Raw genomic sequence first — 9,746 nt, 5'->3', positions numbered from 1 at the left:
TTTTTATTGACTGTTTTGTCATAGCCCTTTGAAAATGCTCCTTAACAGAAATCTTAGTTAGAAAGTAACCCCATGAGTTTTGTAACACATCGTGTTCCCTAGTTTGCCAAATTCCTTTGCCCGGTAGGAATTCTGGACAGGAGAATTTACCTGGCTGGCTACTAATGAGGTGGAGAAGTTGGTATGCGCTGGGCACTTGGTTTGCCTTGTGAGGGTATTTCACTGGAATTCACCACCCAAAAATCACGAGGCAAGTTGAAGTCAGTCTTCCTGGGGCTTCAGGTGCTGCCCGTGTGGTTTGGGAGCCGAGATCTGGGTCATCTTCCCCCACATGGTGGGAATATGCTGGATATCAAGTGTTAGGGGCTGGAGCCTTTATTTCTGGCACCACCCCAGCCCACAAATAAGTTCTCCTTGGTTTTGTTCGCATTACACAAAGACCTTCTATGTGGTGACTTGTTTCAACCCGAGTTTGCACTATTTTTCTTTTGATAAAGAAAATACACAAATCACTTGTTTAAAATACTCCCCCCTGCCCCGTGAAACAAGGCTTTAAGAAGAGGATGAACAGTTCCACTCCCTCAAGTACATGCATCTTTGGATGTCTTCCCCCCACCCCATGGCTTCACACTGTAAGAAACATGCATTTTCCACGCTGCTCCCAGTGGATGTTTGTTCCGTGGTCGCGGGCTCTCTGACCTGTGCTCATGTGCTGTGCACACGTGTTGCAGACGTTACACGCGCAGGCTGGAGCACTTGGGATGTAAATATGGGGCACTGCTGCAGGGTTTCACATGGTAGGTAGAGTTTTGACTCGGAGGATCTCCTTTATATTATACTCTAGGGGTTTTTAAATAAAGAATTTGTAAATTTAGCCCTAATTACTTTTAGGTGTTAATACTTATTTGCCTTTATGTTCCTTGAAAACAGATGAACCGGTGATGGGATGGAGGGCACTAAGTACGTTAAGGAGCCATATAAAGTATGATTTGGGTGCCGGGGAGCCTCCTCCCTCCCTTTCGGGGTCCTTTGCCCCCTACGCAGCCCGGCTTCAGGCTCAGCTCGTTGGGGCCGGGACCCGCTCCGGGGTGCCCGGGAGAGGAGGCGGGGACCGGAGCGGGGAGGCGGGGCCGGGGCTCGGCGCTGCCCCCAGCGGCCCCTCCCGGCAGCGCAGCCGCCGCCGCCGCCTCCCCGCCCGCCCGGCCCGCGCAGGCCGCAGCCGCCATGGCCGCGCTGCACGCCAAGGCCGGCGGCCCCCCGCAGATCCCCGACACCCGCCGGGAGCTGGCGGAGCTCGTGAAGCGCAAGCAGGAGCTGGCGGTGAGCAACGGGGGGACCGGCGGGGGAAGAAGCGGCGGCGGGGCCGGGGCCGTGGCGGCGGCGGCGGCGGGGCCTGGGCCGCGGGGCGGGCGCGGGGCCGGGCCTGCTGCATGCGCTGCGCTGTGCCCGGCAGGAGACGCTGGCCAACCTGGAGCGGCAGATCTACGCCTTCGAGGGCAGCTACCTGGAGGACACGCAGATGTACGGGAACATCATCCGCGGCTGGGACCGCTACCTCACCAACCAGAAGTGAGTGAGGGACGGAGGGACGGAGGGAGGGAGGCAGAGCCGGGCCCCCTCCGTGCTCCCTCCATGCCCGTTCTGCCCCCTTTCAGGAACTCCAACAGCAAGAACGACCGGAGGAACCGCAAGTTCAAGGAGGCGGAGCGGCTCTTCAGCAAGTCCTCGGTCACCTCGGCAGCGGTGAGAGCCGGGCCGGACCCCGGCGGGCTGAGCACACAACCCGCTCCCCATCCCCATCTTCATCCCTTGGTGCTCCTCGGTGCTCTGGTCCCAGAGGCTGCTGCAGGACCACTTCTCCGTTTAAGCTCCTCTCCCCCAGCCCGAGCATCTTCATCCCGTGTAGCCGCCTCTTTCAGAGCCCTCTTCCCATTTAGTACCCAGAGAGGTGGAAGGGACCCACCCGCACCACACGCTTGGCACTGCCATCGTGTCCTTATCTTTTTGCGCCTATCCCCCATCTCCTGTGCTGGTGCCGGGTTGTGAGCTCTCAGGCCAAAGTCTGATGTGTCCTTGTGAGGTAATCTCTGTGCTTTTGAACATTTGAGAAGTGGTGAGTTGCTGCTCCCATTAACACCCCTTCTGCTTTCCTAGGCGGTCAGTGCGTTAGCTGGAGTTCAGGACCAGCTCATTGAGAAGCGTAAGTGGCTTTTTCCTTTCTCTCAGGATTTGGAAGGAATGATGCTTCTGTCTCCAGCTGCCTGGACCCGGGCTGTACTCACTGCTCCCTGTGTGAGTACAGCCTCCATCCTGAGTGTTCCCACCCAGCGCCCTGTGAGGCACAATTAAAGTTGTTTCCTTTCTCGAGTGAACTTTGACGCTCAACAAGAGTTCATTGTGCATTAAACTCATTTCAGTGGGGTTGGTGCTCTTTGGAGAAAGAGGCTGAAAGAGCTGAAGCAACACCTTGGTGTGTGTTGTCAGTCAGAGGGACATGTGGAGAGCCGCATACCTTCAGGACATTTAAAAATGGGGTTGTAATTGATACCAACCCAAGTACGTTTCTGGCGTGCGCCGCTTGCTGCGGAGGTAGCTGCTGGCCTTAGGGGATGTTTCAGGTTCTCTTATTTACCTCCTGATGCTGTAAGGCTTAGGCTCTGCTGCCCGTGCACTGTGCTCTGCAGGGAGGTAACTTGTGCTCACCTGTGCTTGTCCTGCTCTAGGGGAGCCGGGCAGCGGCACGGAGAGCGACACTTCTCCAGACTTTCACAATCAGGAGAACGAACCCAACCAGGAGGATGCTGAGGAGCTGGATGGGTCCGTGCAGGGGGTGAAACCCCAGAAAGCTGCTTCTTCTACTTCTTCGGGGAGCCACCACAGCAGCCACAAAAAGCGGAAGAACAAAAATCGACACAGGTTAGTGGTACCGGCAGCCTGCTCGCCATGCCTTCTGCGCGGTTAGCTGCTCCTGGGTTGGTGTGATGTGAAAAGAGCCAGTAACTCGTTAGAATAACAAGCAGCTGGGGTTATTTGTGTCAGTAACCTTTCTGGTTTTGAGTTGTACCCGCCCCGTAGTGTTTATCAGCCCCTTGTTGTATCAAGGAGGGGAAAACATGAAGAAGTTAAAGCAGCAGCACAGGGCGCTGACTCCAGCTCTGGTCTAGCCATACTTTTGAGCAGGCTTTCTCAAGTCTCCTGTCTGTCCAGGAGAATAAAGCTCTTTGCCTCCCAGCAGAGGAAGATGGGAGTCCTGGCCTCCTGTGCTTGCTTACTGGTTTCTGCAGGACCAAGTGAGATGGGAATGTCAGTGCTTTCTTTGGAGAAGGGGGGGTGAAATGGAAAAGCGAATCTAAATGTTCTGGGGGTTGTGGGCACTTCCAGTACCTTCACTAAGATTCCTATTCCAAGCCCTTTTAGCTGTCATATACCAAACTGAGTCTCTTGATCATGGCATAGAAGAGTTGCTTTGCTACGTTAAAGTGTTTATTGTTAAGCTGACCTGAAATCCATGTGAAACAAAGATTTCCTAAACTCTTTATGGCTGGATTTAGGTGAATGGTTCTGACCCGTAAACCCCTTAAAGCATGATGCAGTGTGGCAGGCTGATGGCTCACACTCCATGCCTCACAGCGCTGCTCTCTATGGGCCAACATAACCTGCTGCTGGACCATAGAATCCCAGACTGGTTTGGGTTGAAAGGAACCTTAAAGCTCATCACTAGGGCAGCTTGCTCCAAGCCCCTGTGTCCAACCTGGCCTTGAACACTGCCAGGGATGGGGCAGCCACAGCTTCTCTGGGCACCCGGTGCCAGCGCCTCAGCACCCTCACAGGGAAGAGCTTCTGCCTAAGAGCTCATCTCAGTCTCCCCTCTGTCACTTAAAGCCAGGAGTCAGGTCCTAAGGGAGGAAACATGGAGATCCATGCTCTTGGAAAGGGGAGGCATTTACCGCAGAAATGCAGTAAGTGCAGAGCTTGGCTTTGGATGGGCTTTTCTCTTTAAGGGAACTTCTTATGAGTTACAAGGGAGAGATGTTTTAAAGAGCAGTGGTTAAAATGTCCAGAGTTGCTGGGGGAAGGTTGGAGTGGGAGATGCAGAGGCAGGTATAGTGCTTGAGAAGCGGTTAACTGCTTTTTCTCTTTCATTAGGTTTTGGGGCATTAGTGTGTCTTTAATTCTTAGATCAGAATTTGCTTCTTGCAGCAGTCTTAATTGGGCAAACCTCTTGAAGTACTAGGTGTCCCTTGGGTTCCTCACGAGTCTAAAGCAGCTCAAAACTCTTTTGTTGCCTCTAGACAATTGGAAAGACGTTGAATAACACAAGAAACTCCATCTGTGAATAAGTTCAGAGAAACACCCTGTAAACCTGTACAGCTCAGGAAAACTGCTATTTCAAATGAGTTACAAAATGCTCTTCTAAAAGCACTCACCTGGCCAGCAAACCCATCCTCTGCACACACAGTGGGGTGCAATCCAGATGCTGTAAATAATACTTTTGCTCCATTGCATAACCTGAACTTTAGGGACAGGAGTTAGCAAGAATCTGCCCTACTGACAGGTTCTGTTGCTTTGGGGGTTCTTCTCCATTCCTTCTCCTGAAGCAGCTGGTGCTGGGTACTGGCGGGGACAGTGTTGGACGTGAAGAGCCCTGGTCTGATCTGCTATGGCAATTCTTATCCTCCTAAGAGGTACATCAAACACATCCACGTTAAAGGAAGGCTTAGGTAGTGATTGACTATTTTGTAATGCTTAACATGGCCAGATAGAGAATTAAAAGAAGATAATTTAAGTTTGTAACAAAAACTCTTGTTAAAATTGCGATTACTGTTACTATCCCCTAAATTTTGGCAGAAAAGACCAGTTTATATCTGGGTTAAAAAACCCCAAGGACAAAGCAGTCCCGGTCTACTAATAATAGAGCTATGTGCTTTAAAATGCATTGCAGCCCTGAGTGCTGTCGGAAGGGACTCACGGGTCTGTTTCTTGAGTGCCATAGAATGAAAAAGATTAGAATCCAGAGAAAGAGTGGCTTTTCTTTTTGATCAGAAGCTCTTGTGTTTGCCAGCACCCTGCCAGCATTCTGCTCTCCTGGTCGGGGAGCACGGGGAGGAGTTGGGACCTGAAGGTGCCTTGAGTCCACTGGGTGTTCTGCTTTGTATGCCTCTTAGAGGGCTGTTGGGAATGGGATTCAGACTGGACAGAACTGGTGTGAATAGGCAGGTCAGCTCCCAACAGTGAATCAGATGGAAGTTGCAGTGTCTTTACTGAAGTCCTCTGTTCCCTGTGAACCCAGAGGAAGGCCAGGATGGTTATTTTCTATGGGCTCAGCAATTTTCATGCCTAAAAAGTGTTTCAGGAGAAAACAATACTGCTCTTAGAAAGTCTGTGCTGAAGAGCTCCCGAGTTAGAGCCGATTTGTGGAGCAGCCCTTTCCAACACCCACAGCTGTTGGCTCTGGGGCAGGACTGCTCCTAGAGACGGCGCTGTGGTATGGTGTGAATGCTGAGGCGAGGGGTGGGAGTGTCACCAGCCTGTCACTAGCCTTGGCCAAATGACCCTGTTCTCTTTTTAGCTCTGGAAAGGAAGCGAGTGCAAGAGGATGTGTGTGTGTGTGAGTGCGTTGTGAGGCTCTTCAAATGCCAAGTCAGCCACTTAGTTCTGCGTCTCCAGCTCTGCCTGAACCAGCTTTGCTTTGCTGTAATAATCTAGACAAAGCCTCTGCTCTCTGACCCCCCCCTCATTTGGTTTTGCAAGCGAATCAGTTTTCCTCTCTCTGAGCTAGTGGGCACTCCCGAGGGTCTGATGATAGCTCCGTTTTCAGCACCTAAAATCCCCTCCCTAAACCCACTCTGCCTCTGTTCTAACACCTCTGTTACCCAGAAATCCAGTTGGGGAGGGGGACTCGACTGCCACATCCGGAGTGCTTTTTGTGCCCGAGTTGGGTTAAGAGATCTTAAGAAAGAACTTGATGGCATTTGAACAGTGGCTTTATTATTTCTTTTATTTCCTTTGATTTTTTTAGTAATCTTGCTAGGGTGGCTAATCAACTAATTTATTTAATTCATTAGTATATTAATTTCTATTGCTTTCTTCCTTTCAAATGCTGCCCCTCAGCCCGTCTGGCATGTTTGATTATGACTTTGAGTAAGTTTGACTTGAATTAGTACTTGTGCTGTGTTGTTAGTGTGTAGACACCAATGTGCCTTTTGAGACCTTTCTAACCCATAGTTTATCTGTTTAATTGTAGGTATGTATATTAGGTTAGGCTGGGAAGTTTTTTTTAAAAACAGAAAAACGTGATGGAGGTAACATTTTATTTAATAACTTCAGCAAAATTCAATTAACTTCACTCTCCTTTACTTTTCTATTTCATTTTTTTTACTTAAAATAGAGCAAACTTTTTAACTTAAACCCGTAGTTTAAAACCTGATTCTTCCGGCTTTGCTTCTGAAGGAGATGAGTGTAGATTGGATATTTCCTTCTGGAAAAATGTAATCAAACTCCATCCCTTTGACTCATATAATCCCTGCTCATCCTAAACTCCTATCTGTATCCCAAGTAAATAACCATTACCGCTATGTCTGAATAATTACCTGTGGCATAGTTACACATCTAACAAATTAACATAGAGCATGCGTGTTTAACCTCATTTCTTTATGCTGCATAACTTCCCTGTGATTTTGGTTATGAACCTTGTATTAACTCCTGTTTTGAGTGGACACAATATGCATTTTGGCAAATAAGAAAGAATCCACTCTCTGTCTCTTTGCTGTTCTCTTGTCCAGTAATACTGGGACAGTGATTTGGCTCAGCCCAATTGAGAATGTGGATTGAATTAACCAAATAGTCTTTGTTGTAGCCTGTGCCATATGCAGTAGCTGGTTCTTTGAATGCTAGTGTTGGTTTAATGTATTGAAATGGACATTTCTCTTATCTTTCCAACCACAGGATTGATCTCAAGTTAAACAAAAAGCCAAGAGCCGTAAGTATCAGTGCTCTGTCATTGTTTTCATTGCTCATCTGTAGACTTGAGTGGCTGACTGACTCCTAATCTTAAAAAGCCTCCCTCTGCTGTAATTTAAGACCTTATTTTCATGGTTGAGGAGAATCACGGTATGAGCTAAGCATTGTCTTGTGGATGTAACAGTAAATAAGCCCAGGTAGGCTTGTTATGAAGCCAGGTCCCAGTTAATCCCATGCACTTCTGATGCAGAAAGCTGTTTTGCGTCCTGTTGCCTTGTCATGATCTGGAACATTAGAAGCATCTGGTTTGAGCTGCTGTGTTCTTGAACTAAGGTTTTGAAGGGTCCTTTCTTTTGAATGTTTAGCTACATGTTTTGCCTGCAACTAGTGGTGTGTAGAAATGAGAGAAGACTGAGAATCCCAGCTCTGCGAGCAGAACTGAAGGTAGAAAGGTGTTAATGTGCCCACCCTTTCCTTTCTCTGCAGGACTACTAGACTCATCAGTGCTGATGCTTCTGGGATTTAGGTCTGCGTGAATCCCCACTGAGAAAATGCCAGTCGACTGAATGAGCATGATGGCAGCTCCCTGGCCAAGTGTCTGCAGATGGGAGTGGCTCACTCTAAAGAACTTAGATGGGGGGAAGAAATCTTGGACCATGTACTTTGCATCATTTATACATCACCTGAGTTGCAGGAAGACTGAGGTGTAGTAGCAGTGGGAGTCCTGAATTCCTGACCATTCTGTGCTTCCACCTCAGTTGGGAACTTCCTAGAACGGGCTGATGTTGTTGCTGCTGCCACCCCTGTCATCTGCAAACCCATGGAGAGGTATTTCTTTTTCCACTGGAAGTGGGCTGTGATTCAGTGTGGCCCATCCATGTTGCTAAGACTTAGATTACTTTTGTTGCTGATACTTAGCTTTGTAGTTTTGGTTTTGTTGGTTCTGTTGTGGGGGTATTTTTTTTACAGCCAAGTGTATAGTTAACAAATGGACTTTTGGTTTCTTTGGTTTAATCCATGTAGAGTGGCAGGAACAGCTCCTTTTGGTTCTTTGTCAGGCAGAGAAGAAGGTGGTTAACCCTTTTCTCTTTCATTTTAAACACCATCTCCTAAAATCTACACAGTGCTTTTAGATGCAGGGAAGGCTGGAGCTTGAAGCTGTCTTGCTCTTTGCGATCGGGTGGATTCTCTTTTTAATACAAACCGATGTCATTTGTACATAAACAATAAAAGGTACACGTTTGTCTCTCTTCTCACGGTTTGTTCAGTCCAAAACCTGGCTCCTGGTGCTTTTTGTTCTCCATCTGCTCCATGAGGACTTTGCTGAATTCTTCCGCTTGCACACAGTAGCTGCTCCTTGTCTCGTGACCGTGAGGAGGTTTCCTTTGTGCTTGCTTTCCTCTGGTAGACATAACAGGGAGTGCTTGCAAGGATTGCCAGGCACTAATCTCCAGCTGTGTTCAACTAAGCCTGCTGCAAGGTAGGACTGGGCTCTCAGTTCTTGCTGGTACTGGCAGAATGCCTGCAGATAAGGGCTGAGCAGCGTGGGGTGCCACTGGAAGAGCACACAGAGGGATGAGGGGTGGGTGCTTTTCACAGTAGCCAGGTCAAGATGCCAGTGCTGATGCTGAAGTCGGCTTTGCAGGTGGTAAGGTGCTGTAATGCCACTGTGTCTACTTCAATGGAGGGGGTGCCATGGGAGCAGTTATCACTTTCCTGGTGTCCTGGGTCTTTTTGGGGTCCCTCTGGGCATCCCAGTCAGAGCAGAACCTAAGAGCGAAGGTGAATGGACAGGAGCAAAGCTCTCCCATTGTCTGGCTCCGGGATCAAGGCAGCTCCGTATTTGTTCTCAGTGGGAGCTGGTTTATCCTGGGGCTGGTGCTCTGCTCTCGGGGGCTGGCAGCTGCTTATCTGTGGGGGTGTAACAGCTTAACAGGCAAGCTGCAAAGCTGGCCTACTTTGTGCTTGAAGCAGCAGAGGTTAAATACAGGGGGGTGGAAGATCCAAGAAAGCACAAACCCCTGCAAGGCCTCGTTTTTTCCATAGCTCTGCAAAGAAGACGTCGCAGGCAATGGGTTTGGATTACTTGGCTTTGATACAGAAGCAGTTTTAATCCTCCTCCTGCTGCTGCTCCAAAGCAAGGATCACAGGAACGCCTGAACTTCAGAGGGGCCAAAGCAGCTCTGAGCTGGAGGAAAGCTGCTCTTGCCTTTCAGGCCAGCCCATTGACCTGCAGAGGGCTCGCCCAGCTTGGGGTTGAGCGAGTCCTGCGTGTGCAGGCGTGGTTGTGCTGGGGCCCATCAGCTCCGTGTTCCCTGTGACACACACCGGGGCTGCTGCGGGATGGAGCCGTGTCTGTCACTGAAGGACTGGGACAGCCTGTTCCGATGGGGACCGTGTCTGGGGGCAGCAGCGGGGGGAGCCAGTGCGTTGATGGCAATGGCAAACGTGTGCTTCACCGCAGCTATTCGCACCCGGGCCCTTCGGCTGCTACGAGATGGGTGAGATTAAGAGGCCACAGGACCCGTGAGGGCTGTCCCAGCAGAGGGAGCAGCCTCTGTCCCAGCACAGCCCCAGCTCTGCAGCACTGGTATCACAGTAAGGCAGGGAGAGGTGCTCTGACCACCTTGGGAACAAGCACCATCACCTACACGAGTGCCCCGAGGTGGGTGCTGGAGCCTGGCTCTGGCAGTTTTGCCTAAACCTTCCATTTTATGTCTCAAGATCTCCGTTTTTCCTCCTAAACAACAAAACTAAGGCTCTCCAGCATAGGCGATGCCTGGCTT

The 9,746-nt window shown here is 49.9% G+C and overlaps 1 protein-coding gene across 6 annotated transcripts; it reads left to right on the top strand.

The window, feature by feature from the left end:
• Positions 1–1,178: 1,178 nt before the first annotated feature.
• Positions 1,179–8,206, top strand: MEAF6 (MYST/Esa1 associated factor 6). Of its 6 annotated transcripts, none has more exons than XR_009742797.1 (8): positions 1,179–1,320; positions 1,454–1,569; positions 1,656–1,743; positions 2,155–2,200; positions 2,724–2,916; positions 6,245–6,302; positions 6,946–6,979; positions 7,447–8,206. XR_009742797.1 is itself a non-coding variant. In XM_061449897.1 (8 exons), exons 1-8 carry the CDS (start codon positions 1,225–1,227, stop codon positions 7,453–7,455), a joined length of 612 nt encoding a protein of 203 aa, XP_061305881.1. In that variant the 5' UTR covers positions 1,179–1,224; the 3' UTR covers positions 7,456–8,206. The 6 variants fall into 6 exon arrangements, 5 of the variants coding, with proteins under 5 accessions (XP_061305881.1, XP_061305882.1, XP_061305880.1 ...); XM_061449897.1 differs by lacking the exon at positions 6,245–6,302 and adding an exon at positions 6,112–6,141; XM_061449898.1 differs by lacking the exon at positions 6,245–6,302.
• Positions 8,207–9,746: the final 1,540 nt, after the last annotated feature.

This window comes from Pezoporus flaviventris, unplaced genomic scaffold, assembly GCF_033815535.1.
Source record: "Pezoporus flaviventris isolate CSIRO_AGI_PZ_B2104156 unplaced genomic scaffold, CSIRO_AGI_Pfla_v1 ptg000008l, whole genome shotgun sequence".
Classification (NCBI taxonomy): Eukaryota; Metazoa; Chordata; class Aves; order Psittaciformes; family Psittacidae; genus Pezoporus; species Pezoporus flaviventris.
Note: the sequence above shows the minus strand (reverse complement) of the source record. Positions and strands in the feature narration are given on the sequence as shown.